Raw genomic sequence first — 19,825 nt, 5'->3', positions numbered from 1 at the left:
TAGTCTTTCAAAGAAAAGGATGGATGCTTCATGGCTTGAGACATTTGAAGCTGGATGGGAAAAACTATGGAATAGTGTATTGGACATGGAATAATCCTGCAGGGCCCCAGTGGGGCTTGAGAGGGATAAGGCCACGATCCAGTCAAACTCGCCATGCCCTAACTTCCTTAATTAGGAAGCTATGATTATTTCAAAAAGACAAACAATGTGCGGGGAGGAGCCCAGCCCCCTACGCATTGGATGTGACATTATGATGCTACAGCACCTTGCATTAGCTAGTACCTTCCACCTGCAAAGGTCACAGATAAATCTTGGACTGGAGGAGTTTTGTACTTGGGATTCTGAATCATTTCCTACAAGGCACAGGATAAAGGATGTATTCAGGTTCCTAATCTGTGCATTTCTCCTGGAAGACAAGGACTCCTCCCCATGATTTTTCAGTTGCTATGAAATAGAAATGGGAGGTGAGCTGGTAAGGCTCCAGGTACCTCGAAGCACGGCAGTTGGGTTCACAGGACTGGTGTGACAGGGAAAATAAAAACCCTTTCGAGCAATGGGACAGAGAAGAGCTCTGGACTTGTCAGGCTTTGGGGAGAGCAGGCAACTTGATTTGGAAGGAGGGAAGGGTGAGTGCTAATGGGGAAGAGTCAATGACTGCATGGAGGAGGCTAATTATTCCAGGAACTGTCTGTGGTTCATGGTATATGCAGAACCAGTAACAGCATGGCTGACTACTATGCACCTCTGAACACAGAGGAAACTCTGTAATATCTTCGCTCACGAGCACTACATGGTACTATGGGAGGTAAGCCTCTACACAGAGACATTAATAGAAAATGGTCTTTTTTACATTTGTTACATTCAAGCTACAGGTTTACTCTTGTACATTTATCTAGCTCACTCTTTATAGCAATTTCTTTCAGCAGATTTCCCTGTGTTTCTGGGAGTTAGGGGAAGGGGAAGAGACAGTGAATGGCAAACGGGAACAACAAAGGAGCAGATAAAAAAGAGGAGATGAATAAGTTAAAGGGCTAAGAAGAAACCCAAGGTACTGAACCACCACACCAGACCCCCAGAGCATCCCTGGTGAGAGCCGTCAGGGACAGATCTGGCTGCTTCTCTTGCCACTCTGCCCCTTCTTTGCTGGGAGGGAGCACCTAAGTAACCCAAGAAAAGACGAGTGCCACAGAAGGAAGCGCAGCTGGGGGAAGTGAATGCCAACACTGGTGCTGTGCAGAGAGTTCTGACTGAATTTAGAATTTCAATCAGATTCTTGTGTCACATCATCCATCACACAGACACCAGCAGAGAGAGGAAGTTAAATAATAAAACAAACAGCTGTCTGCTGCCTAAGGCACACTGGACTCTTACTAAGTTGAGTTTGCGATTTGTTCAGACCAGTGCACTGAACAGTGACCTTTAAATGGCTCCTTTAGCCGTACCTACAAAAGGCTTCTCCCCTTCCTTCCAAGTGCCAGCTGTATCCTACTGTATCCACTGGACATATATTTAAAGGGCACTGTGTGAGAGAGTATCTGTCCCTGAAAGGACATGAACGAACGGTCTGTGGATCTCAAAGCAGAAGTACTATCCTTTCAGCTAAGCAACAGTAACACTGGCTTCTTTGATGTTCCTTCCAGCTACAGGAGGCAAAAACCTTGTGAGTTATAGAAAATGCTGCACTATGTGTTATCTGTCATTGAGCTGATGCACCATAACCACACTAGTGTTCAGTAGCTCTTCCCTGTAGCATGGATCTAGCCGGGGCACACTAGGTTGCAGCCTGACACAGGTGGAATGCTGGCTTGGGCTGCAATGCTATTTTCCATCATATGCTGTTACCACACTCGATTGACTTATCATTCATAGTCAGAGAATTTAAAGGGGGAAAATAAAGTTCAAAGGTCTGAATGAAACCATTATAAAAGTACAGAGATTATGTGCAAACTGTGGGAGGGAAAACTGGATGAGAGGAAGAGAATCTGCTACAAGGCTGCTTGAGATCTTCTTCCACGCACTGATCAAATGAGCTGCTAAAAGGCATGTGTTTATACATCATAACAACAATAATGAAAAATTCTGCAGCTGGGCTAATAACCTTTGAATACCAAACCCCAGTTCAATGCAGTTTGCAGTGATTCAGATTGGTTATGCCAAGCAATGACTATGCATCATGCCTCTCTGTCTAACTTTATACTGACTTGATGAAAGACACAACACACCACACAAAAAAGAAGAAGAAAATTAATTAGTGCCATCTCGCACTTCTGAACAACCCAACAATAACTAACCAGGATAAAAAGGCCAGCAATCCTTGACTATCACAATCCAGCACTCATGTGCAAGCCTACCATAAATAACCAGCATGCACAGACCAACTGTTCTAAAAAACCCTCTAACAGCAAAGTAATATCTGCACATTGTAGGAATGTGATGAGAATTCAGTCTGAAACTTCCAAGGGGCTTTACTAAGCATACACCAGTAAGAAGAAATATTTGAAAACTGTACAGGAGTTCTAGGACAGAGGTTGAACCCCACTTTCCTTGACTATGTTTTGCCACATACTCTGCACTGAAAGATTTTCAAACAAAAACCTAATCATCAACATAGGGTTTCTTTCGCTCCTGTGACATCCCATATTCATGTTGCAGTCAGCGTTCTTTGCTCCTCACTGCCTGTGAATAACTTCATGTCTAAAACATCATCTCATTTCAGGAAACACTAAGAAATCTCATTCTCATTAGCTGTCTCTCTGTGTAGGGCATGTTTAAACTGTTATCATTTTTATGTTGCTGAACAGTTATCGAGAGAAAAAAATCATCTCACAGCTCTGAATAGATACTTATTATTTTAAGACATCCACATCACTTTCAGAGAAAAAGCAGAGAAAGTTATAGATCACTTTCCAGAGGCAATGAAAGCCAGAGTCATACAAAATCTCTATAGAACAAACCACAGTAAAAGAGAAATCTCATGTCACCTTACCTGAAGAAGCCAGTAGCACCTTCTGTGGAAAGTGGGGATGATGGACGAATGGACATAACAACCGTATAGGCACTAGCGAGAAAAAGGAGATACAGCGTTACTGAAGGAAATCACTGTTCAGACAGTAACCTAAGGTTAGAAGAAAGGTAAGCCTGCTCCAGGGACTGGCCTGGTATCTACAGTACATTATATGCTGTGTTATGTTGGTATTTACTAAAATCAATGCCCTGAATAGATCTTGCTGGTAAAACAGAATACCAGACCAAATTACACCCACACTTTAGAATAGTACTTCATAAACATTTACACAAGTTTAAAGCATTAATAAACTAGATTTTTACACCCCTAGCTGCTTTACACTTTGAGAACCTGTGGCACAGAATTCTCAGATTATTTCAAGTAGAAACAATCAACATGAGATGGCAACTAGGGAGGCAGTGTGGCAGAGCGGATAGAGCACTGGACTGGGATTCAGGAGACGTGGGCTCTATTTCTGGTTCTACCACTGGCCCCTTGGGTAACCTTGGGCAAGTCACTTCCCCTGTCTGTGTCTCAGTTTCCCCCTCTGTAAAATGGGGGTGATGCGAAAGCGACCTGCTGGTGCAAAGTGCTCTGTAACAGGCGGGGAGGGATAGCTCTGTGGTTTGAGCATTGGCCTGCTAAACCCAGGGTTGCGAGTTCAATCCTTGAGGGGGCCATTTAGGGATCTGGGGCAAAAACTGGGGATTGGTCCTGCTTTGAGCAGAGGGGGTTGGACTAGATGATCTCCTGAGGTCCCTTCCAACCCTGGTATTCTATGATTTCAGGGTTGTGCTACACCCGCCTGCACTGACTGACTCACAGAAAAGTTATTCATGCCTCATCTTCATAAGAGCTGGATTCACCCAAAATATAGAGAACGACCGATTCTTAAAAGAATTCCAGTCAGTCCTGACAGTAAATGGGAATTTGAAACTAGGCCAGGGCAGGCATGGTATCGTTCTGTTACAACTGACAGAGCAAAGTAAAAACCCTATGCAAACCTCACCAAGCTCTCCTCACTAATACCCAGCCACTGGGGCTCTGGGTCAGCTCTCATTTCCAGTTCTAAATTCCATTGCTCAGGAATCTATAAGCTGGCCAAAACATGCCATTTAAATTCACAATGGCCCCCAGGACCCATCTAAAGGCTTGCTTAGTTAAGCCTCGTGTCACAGGCCCCCGAGGTGAATCAGGAGGGAGCTAGAAGAAGGGTGTCCTTGGGAGACATCCTGGCCCCACTGAAGTCAATGGTAAAATCCTATTGACTTCAGTTGGGTCAGGATTTCAGCATTGGTGAGGTGAGGATCCTTGGTGCCAGAGCTCAATTCCTGCCTTCATTGGCTTTCCAATGTCCACATTTGTTAACCATCAGGTCATTTTGCAAGACCTGCTTCTCCATGCGGGGTCTGGATAGGGCTGGCAGGTGGAGATTGGGGTGAAGAGAGGGTTTGGTTACGTGTACTTGAGAGGGTTCCTTATGTTGAACATTGTTCCTGCACCCAAAGCACTAGGGAGGGTTGAGTGAAGCAATAAATAAATAAATAAATAAAATGTTACATGACCATTTCCTTTGGCTTCCACTACACAGAAATCCCTCAGAGATGCACGCACTTTACCGGATACGTTATGGAAACCAAATGACTTGATTTCCTAAATCAGCGTCACAAAGCCGGAGCCACTGCCTTCAAAATCACTTATTAAGCTACATAGATTCTCCTAATAATCACTTAAGTGATAAGCTACTGTATTTACTCAAAGCTCAGTCATCTAGATAAGGTCAAAGCAAACAACACTGCACTGTATTACCCTGACTCCAGGCATACAACAAAGAAGCTGGTTTGATGTGTATTTTTCCATCTTCTGTTTCAAGATTTTTTTTTTTAAAACACTCCTTCATAACATATCCCATGGAAAAAATTCAGTGGATTTGGCTTTAAAAATTACACAATACATTATTTTGCACATAAAATGCCAAAATGACATTTTGTTAATGAAGCTGATTTGAACCCTACTTGTATGGGAACGGGAATCAATGAGGCTAAGGGATTTTGGCTGCAAGAAAGTCAGATTTCCAATATGCTAGAACTTTTAACATTGCTGTCAACTGTGAGCTAAAGCCAGTACAAACCAACTAACCAACCAAAGCCGAACTAATTTCAAAGATCCCTGTACAATTCCTGTCCAAAATGTATTTATTAAGAAAGCAATATTCTTTTCTGGCTTTTAATGGAGAGAGGGAGTATGATATTACACTTCCTCCGACTGAAGAAGATTCTTGTTCTGACATTTTCCCTTAAATAGTAGATTGCAAAACACTGACCAACCTGCTTGTAGCTTTCATGAGCTATTTTCCCTTGAATGGTCGGTCATGTGCCTCTCAGCAGTATCAGTATTTCTACAATTAAAGGTGTGTGTGTGTGTGGGGGAAACAATCCAATTTCTCCTGGCCGTGGATTTTTTTAAACTAATTTTTAATTTTTGCATTTTATTCTACAGATTGTGTTGACTAGAATAATACTTAGCCTTTATATACCACTTTACTTCTTCCAAGTGCTGTATAAATGTTAACTAATGAACTCTCATATCTGAGGGCTAATAGTCCCCATTATATAAGGAACCGAGACCCATTGAGGTTAGCCCACTTTACAGTGAGAAACTCTTCTCAGCAATAGCCCGCTCACACAGGTAATGAAAACACTTTTACTGCTAGTATAAAAGGAGAAAAAATGGTTTCCACCACTACTCTCAGAAGTGAGACTGAAACCTGGCTGATCCTCATCATTTTCTGTAGAAGTGCTGGAAACAATTTTCTTCCTTCTCCACAGGCAATTCAGTGGTGTACAGTACTGGTTCTGAGGTAACGGTTGCCAACAATGGTCATTTTCTTAGACATTAAATGACTTGTCCAAGGTGTCACAGTGAATTAGGGGCAGAGCCAGGAATGGAACCCAGGAGTCCTGACTGCAAGGCAGGAGCTCTAAGCACTAGACAATATTTCCAATCTGCATAACACCCTGTCTTATCAAAGCATCTACATCTGGGCAGGAGCACCATCAGTACTGGCAGCACAGCTCTAAAAATAGCATCTGCTGGTTACTTAATGGTGCTGAACCAGCTGAGGAGCACACCACATTGTTTTCGTAGGGGATACTAACCCTGGAGCTGTTCTTTTTATTTACTCAGAGATGGAGTAATCCAACAATGAGATATTTAGAGTCCAGCGAACATTTCCCATCAAATGAGAAGAAACTTTAAGATAGGAGAATAAAAACCTGTCAGCTTCCCTTTAATGCAATGACAGGGCAAGGAAGAGTTTCCTCTTTACAACAGATATTCCAAGTCACCTCTGTGGTGCTGTGTTTTGCAGGAGGATGGTGCTGAAATTGCATACAAAAGACAAGCAGGATCTTATTTCAGTCTGAAATAAATATACCAACCAAAAGGGAGTAAATCAGCAGTGTTAGAGAATATCAGATCTTCTTGAACTGAAAAATACTGTTGAACGTTCTCTGCCCTGTCTCTAAGCTCCAGCTTCCCTGACGCTTAGCCCATCTCACTAACACATGAAGAGAAAATGCAAGTCTGTTCATTAAGACCATACAGCTCATTCTGCCTAATGCCAATACATGGATCCCCTTAGTGAAAATGGGAAGGTTTTTATGAACCTCAAGAAGAGACCAAGTGCTTTACAGTGCTCTCTTTAATACATCTAACCCAAGGCCCTTTAACGGGACACACAAAATGAGAACTAGAATTTCTGTAGGATTAGCGTAGCAGGCTAACCATGGCCTTGCTCCTGCAGTTGCGGAGTGCCTTCTGTGGCGTCATGGGAGTGGAGGGGTACTCAGCAACTTGTAGGATTGGGCCCAAAGTGTGCCCCACTCTCCAATGAGTAGAAGAGTCCCCAGCTCAGTCTGTTGATTCATTTGATATAAGGAGATAATGAGCTTGAATGGGATCTCTCTTCATTTGCAAATGAATCCTGGTTTATATCCTTTGTTGAGATGAAGAACTGAAACGGGATTAATTTAGAAGAATCCATACTGGCTCACTAAAATTTAAAAGAAAACATATTAACCCATAGAACTGTGCTCCTCCCATGCTACCATAAAGTGAGAGCGCCATGGATCTGCCATGAAGCCATGAAATAATGGTCAGTGATTCTAACATCTCGGGTTGGGGGTACCTAAGTCATGGTAATTTATTCTAGTTTCCTAATTATTTTCATACTTTTTATTAAAATGTAAATACGTATCTTTAACTACAATGGCAACATGAGACCTTCCAGCATATAGCTTTGTTCTATATGAATCCTAGACCTAGTTTTTCAACAATTAATGAACAATAGGATTTCTGCCCTGTGCAATGTCATGTTAGAGAAAACAAAGCACTCAAATCCTCAGAAGGAACTGATGTGAGTGCATGCCAGGTGGCAGAAGAAGAGATGTAGTATTCAGTGACAGATGATCTATACAACAGAACTAGCACTGGCTTCTGCCTTCCAGCTACAGTTCAGATGTCAAGGTATGAATAATAGCTACATACATATGTATAGACTGGCTATGTTTAAAGGGAGGGATTTTGCACCAAGATTACAAAGAATGACTGAGGAGAGAGCACAAATGCTGCAGACGTCTGGATTTTGGTTACTACACTTTGGGTTCTTTTACCCGCTTTGGCAAACAAACTTGGCTCCCTTTAGTGCCAAAACATTTTAAATATTAAAACTATTAGAAACTATATGTTATAAATATTTTAAAATGTGCACTCTCATGTAACTATTAGCAACACTTGGATGACAAACTGAAGGACTAAGATAAAGCAAATTCACCTGCTGAACATTTGCATTATCTCTATAATGGTGAAATAAATATCAAAACGGAATAAGTTATGGGCTTCTTTACAGGGTTTATTTTTAATTCCTTTTCTAATGGTTGCCTCTTCCTCCTCTTTCAGGCTCCTTCACCCCTGAAGTTCTAGTGATGGTAGACGGCTCCACCCAGTGGCTCCCGCACCCCAGCACCTGCCATATTCTCATGATTTTGAGCTGAATTTGGTTTGCAATCTGGACCACCCCAGTCTGCCTTGGTGACTGATTCCCACAATCGTGAATGCGCAATGGAAGCCTGTGCCCCAGAGTCTACCAGAATTATACATGTATGTCCACTGATCTTGCCCATGATGTAGTGTTTGGGCCCAAACTTATTGGCCGGTAGAGTCTCTCATTTTGGGCTTACTGATCTGCAGACAGGGGCCTGGCCTTGGCCTTGGGCCCCCCCACCCGCCGCCTCCAGGAGCTACCCTGCTGTGGGCATTTCTACCAGAAGTTGTCTGTCAGTCACAGTTAGTTGCTTCCTATGTCCCTGTCTTCTCCACCAGTTTTTTCAGGGTTCCCTTTCTGCTTTCAGCTGGTTAAGAACACATTGCATCACTCTCATGCCCTCCGTCAGTTCTCAGAAGTCTGATTCCCATGTTTTCTTGTAGCAGCAGTAACTTCCAGGTCAGTGCCAGGCACCTGGGTCCCCGTTTGCTGCTGCTTTTATGGCTCATTCTAGCTCTGCAGCAACCCTAATAGCCTCTTCTAGCTCTTCAGGTTTCTCCTTCTAAAGTGCTACCCAGATCTGTCTCCCAGCCATATGGGCCAGTAAATCCTGCATTTAGTCTTCACAGTCTGGGAAGTGGCGAGGTATCGGCAAACAGCCAAAATTGCTGAGAGAGTCTCCTTTTTATTGTGTCCAGCCATTGAAGGCTGCTCAGTTCCACTCTGCATCTGTGGTTTGATCCACAGAGTGTTGCAGGGCAACCTTGACAGAGGTGTATTTGCCTTGGGAATCATGTGTCCATCCTTCAAACATCTCCTGGGCTTTGCCTTGCAGCAGCAAGCCAAAAATCTAGCTTGGTGGCCTCATTCCAGACATCTAATCGGGCAGCTCATTCAAAATGGCTGATCCAGCTGGCACAGCCTTGGCCACCCCCTCTCTATGCTTCAGGCATGAAGATGGGCTGCCATAGCTCTCTGCTTGCATTGCCCTATTTCCACTCTCAGGGCTCAAGAATAAGACGTCAGTCAACAGGGTTGTTAATTTCTGACCACGAAGCAGTCCTCTGACACCTTGTCACTATGGCACCTTACCCCTAAACCCTGCTGGCCAAATTCACCAGCTGGGCAAATTACACTACCACCCATGTAATTATTATAGCTGCTTAGCACTGTGGTACACCAAACCTCGAAGGCACTAATACAGCGCCAGGTATACTGCAACTCAAAGGCACGCACTGAAGGTGCTTCAGATGATAGGCCAGAATCTAGGCATGAGCCCTGGTGGGTCCCACTAACCACTCAGACACATGGCTAAAGTAAAATGGTATTTTACTATGGCTGGCAAGAAAGGGGAAGGTTCAAATATCCTAGGATTAGTAACTTAAACAGTTACAACTCAGGGTGAAAAATAACATTTCTTGTTTGGGCCCTGGGGAGCAGTCCAGTTGAGGGGTAGGGCTCTACAGGCCTACTGCTTGGGATGCCCTCTCTACTCCAGTCTTCTATTAAAAGCAAATGGGAAGTTGGAGGTTTCCAGTCCAGGATCAGCTAGTGGTTTGTCCGATAGGGACCACTCCACAGTGGCTCCCTGCCCAGTCTCTGATGATTCTCCACAGGTCCCGCAAAGGCTTGAAACTGGCAGCAATCTCCAGCAGTGACACTCGGTTCACATGCAGTTACGTAGATTCTGCTGCAGTCTGCTCTGTACACTGAACCTGAGCAAAACAGAAGTGATGCTGATGGGCGAAGGAAAATATTCTGAGACGTTTTCAACCACAGTGCAGTCTCCTTTGGTTGAAGGGTTACACCACAATTGGTCAATTCAGTCGGTACGCTAGGAGTACTCTTGGATTCTTCATTGACACTGAGCTTTCACATCACAATGGCCATGAGTAATACTTTCTACCATCTCTGGTTGGCTAGGACACTCCACCCCATCCTGGTGGATGAAGACCTGGTATCAGATATTCATGCCTTCATCACTTTTCAGCTGGACTATAGAAATGTGATATACCTGCGCATGAAGCCTGCAGTGCTTAAGAAACTCCAACTAGTATGACCCTGCAGTGCGTCTCCTCAGTAACACAAAGTACTGTGAGCACATCAGACCTCCACTCTACACTGACTTCCCATTGAATTGCGAATGAAATTCAAGGTCTCAGTCCTTAACTTCAAAGCACTCCATGGCCTGGGCCCAAGATACCTAAAAGACTGTTGGCAGGTCAAGGACAAAGACTGTAAAGCTCATCTGTGTGGGAGACAGAACCTTCTCCAGGTGCAGTCCAAGACTGCAGAATGAACCCCCTCAGGAACTCAGGGCCATCACAAATCACACTCCTTTCTGCTCCAAGTGCAAAGCACGTTTCTTTAACCTTGCCTTCTCTAAACACATAGCAACAGGTATAGTTTATTTAATAATGACATCATCATCAAACCATACCTAAACAAGACATTCCAATGCACAGACTTCTCCTTCTGGGGAGAAGATGAGGAAAAACAACATGTGACAAGTGTGTAGTCATGCTGCTTACTGCACTACTGGAAGATGCTCAGATACTGTGGTATATAAACTGATACAGAATAGAATAAAATAGAATAGAGTTTCCTGGTGCTTCCCCTGTGCATCCACCTTCCCTGGTGCCCCTGGCTTCCCATGCCACCACTGCTTCACCAAGTGCCAGATTAGTTCCTGGGTCAAGGTCTTCCCACAGAGTTTCTGCTCACTCCCTGTTATTTGGGTTGGGCAAGGGGATGTGCCTTCATGTCTACCCTCGAGGATCATAAATGCGTGGTCAGAGCATTGATGGGTATGGTAGTTCCCTGCTTGAGCAGATTCATTACAGAAGCAGTGCCTCTCTCAAACATTTCCTTTGGTATTTCCATTCCTGAACTTAGTTCAGGGGAATCTGGAAAGCAAGACTGGACCAAATGGGAATTCTGTTCACACTGAATTATGTTCTTTGGTTTTAAGAAGATAAATACTCTTCCTGTGGTTTAGATTCAGTTCCACTGGGATTTTACTCAGCTCCAACAGAAATATAGCAAGCACTATGGGTACAGTCCAAGTAGGTGCCCCAGAGCATTGGAGATGTAGGGCTTTCAAGTGGCCCCATTCTCAGGGGTCTGCTTTGTGAAAAGTGGGGGCTAAGTGGTCCCTGAGCTGGGAGAAGGGGTTGTTATTGGGTTAGTGTACTTTAAAAAAGAGGGCTGCAGCATGGAAGTTGCTCAGCTATTTTCTATTAAAGAAAAATTTCAGGTTATATTTGTTTTTCTTGATTATAAAATTTCCTTCCATCTGTAAAACTGTCCCTTAATATGGTAAAACTCAGCAATATTTTAAACATATATTATCTAAGACACAAGCAAATGAGTATTACAAAATCCTATCGTTAGATCTTGTTCAAATGGTCTTTAATACCTTTTTCTCCCAGATATGGATATCATGGCATAACTACTAATGTTACAGAGAGGGGTGGAATCCAGGTTTTATCAGCACATGTTTGGGTGACCTGAATAATTTACTCAGTACTCTATTATGCCTGAGTAATGCCGGTTCTCCAATCTACATGGCAATAAAACCTGGATAGAACCCTGCACCGTGACACATTCTCTCTTTGCATAATCTCTCTAATACAGGAAGAGTGAACATTTTATCCCAATACAAAAGGTTTCACAAATCTTGATTTATAATCCTTCAGCATTGCAGGCACCTTCACAAACTGAGAAAATACTTCGCAAACAATAAGATTGCCAGGCTTGGCATCATTAGCATGCCCCATAACAAGATTAGTGTGAAGGAAAAGCCAGATTCAGGTGTGTATTAAAAATGCATGCTTATCAGTGAATGTATTAAGAGGCTGGAGGTTGTTTCTCCTGTGCAAAATAATCACTCACAAGGTCGACTCGAATTAAAAAGGATTTTATGGGCTGCTAGCTTCCACCAGATAGTTATTTTAAAAATACAAATGCTAAAGATTAACAAGGTTTTCAAATATGTCAAGGGTAAATTTGACAAAAAATGAGAAATGGACAAATCCCCCCAAAAACAAACCTAACCCAACCCAAAGAAAATAATCCAAAGAAAAGCTAAATGTTTTAGTATTTTAATCCCACCATTCAGAATGGGAGAGAAACAGATACTGTTTATTTAGGATAATCTCCAACAGAGATTCTGGGCTGCATTGCAGGCTCATGTTGTATTAAAAGGTTTTTAAGGGATCATTATGCTGACTCAGAAATTGAGGTGTTTCAAAAAGTTTCCATGCAATCATTTAACAATCAATACCTCTTGAGAAGCCTTTATAGGATATACCAGAATTAGGAATTGGTATAACTCTACAATGGCAATGCAAACAATTTATTCAGACCCCTTATAGTGCTGTGATAACTTTATGTGCCCCAAATCCAGGCCCCACGTGCCCACTGACACAAGGATGCTGATCAGTGCTAAGTGGGCTCTAAGGATAAGCCTACACTGCAATTAAACACCTGTGGCTGGCCTGTGTCAGCTGATTTGGGCCCGGGGGCTCGGCCTATGGGGCTGTTTAATTGTGGTGCAGACGTTTGGGCTCAGGCTGGAGCCTGAGCTCTGGGACCCTTCCCACTCATGGGGTCCCAGAGCCCAGGCTCCTGCCCAAGTTCAAATGTCTGCACCACAATTAAACAGCCCCGCAGCCCAACCCCCATAAGTTCGTCAGCTGACAAAGGCCAGCTGCAGGTTTTTAATTACAGTGTTCACATACTCTGAGTGCCCACCAACACTGATTGAGGCCCACCTCCATACCTAGGCCGAGCCTTGTGTGCCAGCTGATACTGACCAGACACAGGCCCTGCTACTGGGAACGAGCATCCGCTCCCTACTATTAACTAAGTGACACCCCCTCACCCCACTTGCTGACATTATTCCGGTCCCGGCCCCATGAATTCCAGCCAGGCCAAGCACCACTGACACTAACCTGGCTTAGGCCTTGTGTACCTGCCAATGGTAAACGGTTGCCAAGTGCTTATCAACACAACCAGGCACAGGCTCCAAACATTGCTGATGTGAACTAGGCCCAAGGCCACACACCCACTAGCACTAACTTGGCCCTGAGTGTCTGCTAACTGAGCCCAGGCCCTGCATGCTACTGATACTAACCTGGCCCAGACCTGACATGACCAAACATGATAACTTGGCCCAGACTTTGCTTACCTGCGGATGGGCTGGCACCAGGCCTGATGTGCCCCTAGATACCTGCTGGCCCCAAACTCCATTCCTATCTCATAACAAGGAACACGTAATGCAGTAGCACAGTGCACAAAACAATTTGCTCTTATGTAAGGAGGGCACCCTTTCCTCCACTTCCCATTTGGGATAGAGCTGCTCTTTGTAATGCTCAGGATCTGCTTTGTAGTAATGCTTCATCTTAAAGAGTCAAATGCTTCATTATTGCAATATATCAGTGGCAGGTCTTTTTCTAGGGATAAATCCATGTGTGTGGACTCAGTGAATAGTAGATACCAAGTAAGTGGTGAATAAGACTACTTTGCCTCCCACTAGACACATTATCTCAGGTATTTCTAAGTTGCCAATTATCACAATATCTAAACTGCGCTGTCAGCATCAGGTAACTTAGAAGAATTGCTCCTTAAACATGGTACAGTCTCTAGATGCCCTATATGGGAAGTTTCTTAACTTTCATTAGGTGGATACTGGTGGAATATTTGGGAAAGCTAACACACGGAGCACCATGTTTCTTCTTTTACAAACTGCTATAGAGTAAGGCACTGTGGCTCCAATTCTGGCCAGAGAGATTACGACCCTGCACTCAGATCCCGAACTAGTGGTTGAAATGCCTTGTCCCTGATCACAAGGTCAGAAGTGAGACCTCCACAATGGATTCATCGCTTATTCCCCCTTCTGTTGTGTTTTGCAGAAATGCAAAGGCTGGATATATTTATGGGTTTAGCTTCTATTTTCATGTAGCTGAAGCCAAATGAAGAATTTAAACAGAAAGAGACTTCACAAAAGAAAAACCTCTACATTTAAGCTGAAGTATCACAGGTGGCATTTATTTTTCTGTGGCATTAGGTTAGTAGCAAAGGTCAAAGAGCAATTCCACATACGGAAAGCCAGCCTTTGTTCTGTCACTGCCTTCATCACAGACAGAGGACTTAAATGATCACGTGGTACCTGCTTAGTCAAAAAAATTGGTTAATATTAACCTGAGATTAGACAAACCAATTAAAATCCCATTCCTCCACCAAAAGATGAGGCCATAGAATTCATTAAGTAGTGAATAGCTTTAAAATTAATTTTAACTAAATGGATTCCAGTCTGATTTAGCCTTAGGTGCTCAGTGATCAGAGTGATTCTGAATATTAGTCCATTCATTGATCAACGCACCAGAATTTAGGTTATATTTAATAATCTTAAATTGTTCCAAAAACAGCACTGAAACTGGCTGAAGAAAATACATCCCTATAACTAAAAATGAAATTGCTTATGACTTATATTAGAAATTTCCTGAACCACAGTATTTCCTTCTAAGTGGGCTCTAAGATGCTTAGATAGCATGAGTTCCCAGGTTAAGAGAGCACAGTCTGGCAGTGTTCAGGCTTACTGTTCTGCAGCTGAATCTCCTTAACCGGACAATTATTTTGCAAATTCCTCGTGTGATTCATTGCTATAATCTAAAACAATTTGCAATTTGTTATAAGAAAAAGCGAGAAGCTCCGAAAAACCCACTTGAGGCATTTAAGGTAATACTCATGCTGTGTGTGTCTATTGTGTGCAGCAAAGTTGTCGCTGTGCTGTGATCGCACTAGATCTCACAAGCAGGGTTGGGTCACTACCTGAAATGGAGCTCTTCAAGGAACACCTAGGTGCTGCTAGAAGCATGATGGGTTATTCAGCAGTTGAAACACCTACCGTCACCTAGGTGTTATGAGGTGACATTCATTAACATTTGTAAAGCATTTTGAGATCCTTAGATGAAAGGTATCTACAAAGATATCTACAAAGTATTGCTTAGAGAGAGAGAAATTCCAACATCTGACTCCTCATTAGAGAATCCCAAAATACTGAGCAGTGGGTCACAGAGGGCCAGCTCCTCACCTGGTGTAAATCAGTATAGTTCCACTGATTTGCTGTGCTACCACAGTCACTCTTTGTGATTAGAGCACACAAATCAGCACAGAAAAAAAGATGCGGTGACTACAGGGACTCCTTTAGCATGCGTTTTGTTTAGCTTGCGGATATGAAGAGTGCCCCATTCCCAGAGCTCTCTGTGTGAGGTTTTAGGTGTGCCATTACCTCTTGGTCTGCATAATTAAAGATGCACAAGTATCTCACACCCAATAAACCTGCTTTATCAAAAGCTGAGCAGAGTGTTAAGAAAGTTCAAATGTTTTATAGAAAAATATATGTGAAGGTGCCTTACAAAATACATAACACATGCAACTGATTCTCTCACAAAGGGTGTGACATGAGACCCAATCTCGAGATGCAGTTGTCAACCTGGCTATTCTAACTTGGAAGTGAATTCGCTCCTGTGGCTTACAGGCCTTCCTGCCCCTCAGAGATATGGGGTGGTGCAGGCAGTAGGGAAGCTCTCTTTCTCAGTGACATCATATCGTTGTGTTTCAGAATTAACACAGCTGCAGGAGAAAGGGCTGCAGCAGAAGAAACAAATCTTAATAAATCCAATTGCTAGAATAAAGACAACATGAGTGAAGACTGCAATAAACATTAAATGAATTTTCAGATAAAAAAGCATAAAAATCATGTTTAAGATATAAATACAAAAGCCAGGATATCTTAAGCTTTATTGTTTTTTGGGGATTTCCAAGGTTAATAAATTAACGACCATAAAATGAAATAATAGCTAAAAAGATGATAACATGGTAAATTTGGATTTACAGTGGGAATCAGACATGTCATGAATTTTAGTCCAGAACAAGCTGAGAAAATAAAACAATGAAAGGCATTTTTAATTGGCAACCTCTATTCCCAGACAGGGTGTGTGTACGTGGAAAGTTGTGTGGTTTCCTTGGAATTCTTCCATCATGGTCCAGATTTGCATGCAAGAGCCCCGGCATGCAGTGCCCTCAACCAGCAGTAACTGCAGATCTGCTTGAGGCAATGCCTGCAAGCAGCTTGCTTGGGTTAGTCCACCAAATTGTTTTGGGGGGAGGAGAGTGTTGGGAAAATCCAGACGACAGTTATCAGCCCAGCTCTGCCCTCTCCCTGCTTGATCTCTACACTCTCCTGCAAAGGAGCTTTCATGAGGCTTTTGTGAAGGGATGCTATAACCCCAGGCTCCCCAGAGTAGACAGCACCAGTGTTCAGATCTCCTAGCAATGGGTGGGGTATTAGAAAATATATTAGTTTCCCGTGACTCCTGAGTCAGATGTGCCCTCCTTGGCTGCTCTCTTGCAAAGAGAGAGAGAAGCATTGGGTGCTTAAGGGAAAAGGGGCCAGTTCTCAAGCTCTTCACTGTATGTTGACAGGATAATGGCTTTGAAGGAGTAGCTTGGTATTTACTATATGAAAGATACATGAAGAAGCACATGGATCAGTATGAATGATTACTGAAATTCCCTATAGAATTTCGGACTCCTTTAAATGGCATAACACAAAACCCAAGAATTTCCAGGATCAGGAAACAGTATGAGAAAATGTAATGCTAATAAAAATACCAAAGCAAATGCAGAACCAATTCAACAAAGATGAACTATCCTCTAGATAAGCACTGAACTATTCATGGATGACATTTGTGTCCACTGTAAAACAGCTGTCCTGTGTCACAAATCATATGGTCTAAGAATTATTGGTATCACTCCCTGGTGCTAGAAGTAAAGAAACATCACAAGGAAACTATACAAACTCTGCTGGGTAATTAGGAGGGCAGAAGGGCATTCACTGTTAATACTGCGTGGATTTCCACTTTTTAACTTGTGGTCAATCCCACACTTTATCCCTATCTTCTTGCTTTGGAGTTTTCGAAGGGCTACATTTTAGATCTGCCCCTTGAAGGTAATGTCGATTTATAAATCAGAATGGTGTTGCGTGTGCTTTCTCCACTTTTAGCTTCCGGACCCTGTGTGAGTGGATGTCCCAAGTTAGTTTCAATCCAGTGGAAGCAATAACTTTTAGTTATTTTCATGACAGCCACTTTAACACTAAACAAATTGATTATGAGTAGTGTATCACAGCGAATTAAAGATAAGGAAATGGAAGTGTCTCCCTATTTACTGAAACAAAGCTGAAAAATTGGATTTTCAGTCATTTTTCATGAAATCCTGGCTCTCTTTGCATACATCTGAACAGAAGGTGGCACTTTAGAGTCTTTTAGTAACTGTTTCTTGAATGATCTAGCACTGACCTGAGAGACTTTGAGGGTGCCCAATAAATAATATGACAAAAAGGGTGAAGAAAACATTGAACGAGTGACTAACCTATCTGCCCTTCATGTAAAATTGTAAATGTGAATATCAGAGAAATTTTCCCCCCTTAAACAAGGCTTCTGCCTGAAAGACAAGCGTTGCATGGACACAAAGGAGGAAAGGGGATTCTGTCCTCATCTGTATGTTGCCTTACACGTTTTTGTTTTCTGGACAACAGCAAATTCTAGACTGAATATAATTTTAAAAACAATTTAAATAATACTGAAATCATTTAAAGCTAATAGCAGAGTTTTATAAAACCAGGGACCCTTGCATTGGTTTTTTACTGATTTCCAGGATGGCAAATGATAGGTCACAAAAGGACAACATTGCACAGCAACAGCTGAAATTACAATGCGCTGATAGGCTGAGACAAAGCAGGTGGAATTTCAGACCAAAGGATTTTCTTTTATTGGAAAAGTTACGAATAGTTGAAAATATGAGAACTCCTCTTTTAATTAATATTATCTGAAAGTTACAAGGGCTACTTAATGGCAATGAACTTTTTTCCTGTTCATAATTCCTGAAATATAAAAATTCTGCACAGAAATGAAGGGTAGGAGTGGTCACTGTTAATTAGAATGCTGTGTCTAGCAGGTCAGAGTATTCTAACTCCTTCTGTGGTAAAAGTTCTGGGAACTGATAGCCCATGTGCGTTGCAAAGAGATACAACAACGAGGAGGAGACTGAGTATGACTAGAAGTAGCCCAAGCAGGGTCTGCACTGGAGGGAAGCTGGGGAAGTGGTAAATTGGGGCCTAGCCAGGGTCACCCTCCTCCCCGCACCTGCTTGGACCCAGAACTGTGTAGGGAAGACCTCACCACCCATCTCTGGTGGTACCCCACCATGTAGCCCTGGGGGAGAACTGTAGAGAGCTGCCAGCCAGAGCCCCAGCGGGTAGGACCAGAACCAGCCAGAGCAGGGGCCACTGGGTATTCTGAGACCTTCCTACAGTTTGACTGGACTTTCTCTGCTCTGTGCTGATTGGCCGTTTGCTCCAAGCCCGCTCCCCCTGGTCTCTTCACCTCAGCATCACTCCACACTTGCACCCTTACTCTCCCCTTCCCTACCCCGTCCCCCTCAACCCTGCCCCTCCCTTCCCTGTTCTTTCCATGTAGCTGATCCCCTCCGAAGTACCCACCCCCCACCAAAAGAAACAAACCAATAAATCCTGACACTGACATGCTGTTTGCTGCCATTATGTAGGTCCCTGCTAGTGTGTTCCAGCCCGTCCCACCTTGTGTCTGTCTGGTCTATTGAGACTGGACACTCTTCAGGCAAGGACAGACGGCCCCTCTATGTCTGCATCACCTAGCACAACGGGGCCCTGTTCTTGGTTGGGCTTTAGGCACTAATGTAATTAATATAATTTAATAATAAAACAGTAGGTGAAGGGTGCGCCTAAGAACAGTGTATCTACTGCCAGCTCTGAGGGGGACAGTTCCTTCAACTCCTAAATGAAAAGTTCCTTCCTCCAGGACCAAATGCCTAAGAAGTTTGCATCTTGTCAAAGGGAAAATATTCCTTGGCACCAATCTCTAACCTACTTACAAGGTGCAAGTGAGAACTCTGCCCAACTGGGACTTTTTAAAACTGAAAAACAGTGCACAGACAGCATATTTCCTTATATAAGGAGGCCTGAAAGTCCCTCGCTTACCATAGTTAATATTTTAATCAGCCTTTTCTTTGCTGCTTTCTGTTTTACCAACACTAACAAAGTAGCTTGACTCATGTGATTGCACAGAAATACTGCACTCCCTGAAGAGGAGTTTATTATTCACACAGTCATTTCCGCTTCTTCAATCCCCAGGAACACGTGCAGACTATTCTTTGGGGCAGCTTCTCACGCATCCCAACTTTAAGGGATATTAAAAAACCACCACAAAGAACCACCACTTGTCCAGCAAGGAGGTTGGTGAAGGTATTGGCATATTTGTTGTATGCCTTTTGTTGTATGTTCTGCTCTGGGTCTTCTCCATGTCTTAAGTCCCCATCACGATGGAAGTAATAGTACCATTAAGTCTGTTCATTCCCCCTGCTCAGTCCATCCTTGGCCTCTCTGCTGAGACTTCCAGGAAAGGAGACAATGACAAGTGTTTACAGAGAATTGGACTGGACAATTCACTTCAGGAGGACACCAACCACTCATGCAAAAAGGAAAATTTACTTATTTTCTGTACATGATAAGACTAACTGCAGCCACCACTAACCTGGATTATAATTGACAGGAAGCCAAATTTTCAATAGTGTTCAAAGCTAGATTTTTAAGTACTGTATCACTGACAACTAGGCCAGATTTTTAAAAAGTTCCAGATGTTGGGTTTTGACTCTGAACTCTTTTGAAAGTCCGC

General features: G+C 43.0%; 1 protein-coding gene across 2 annotated transcripts in view; it reads right to left on the bottom strand.

Moving 5' to 3' along the window:
• The window catches only part of CAMTA1 (calmodulin binding transcription activator 1), a 913,014-nt gene that overhangs the window by 374,027 nt on the left and 519,162 nt on the right, over nt 1–19,825 (bottom strand). For both annotated transcript variants that reach the window (XM_043531564.1, XM_043531565.1), the window contains exon 5: nt 2,987–3,058. In XM_043531564.1, coding sequence (XP_043387499.1) covers nt 2,987–3,058 — 72 coding nt within the window. The remainder of the gene's footprint in view (nt 1–2,986; nt 3,059–19,825) is intronic.

Source organism: Chelonia mydas, chromosome 18 (genome assembly GCF_015237465.2).
Source record: "Chelonia mydas isolate rCheMyd1 chromosome 18, rCheMyd1.pri.v2, whole genome shotgun sequence".
In the NCBI taxonomy this organism is placed as follows: domain Eukaryota; kingdom Metazoa; phylum Chordata; order Testudines; family Cheloniidae; genus Chelonia; species Chelonia mydas.
This window is presented reverse-complemented; position numbering and strand designations above follow the sequence as displayed.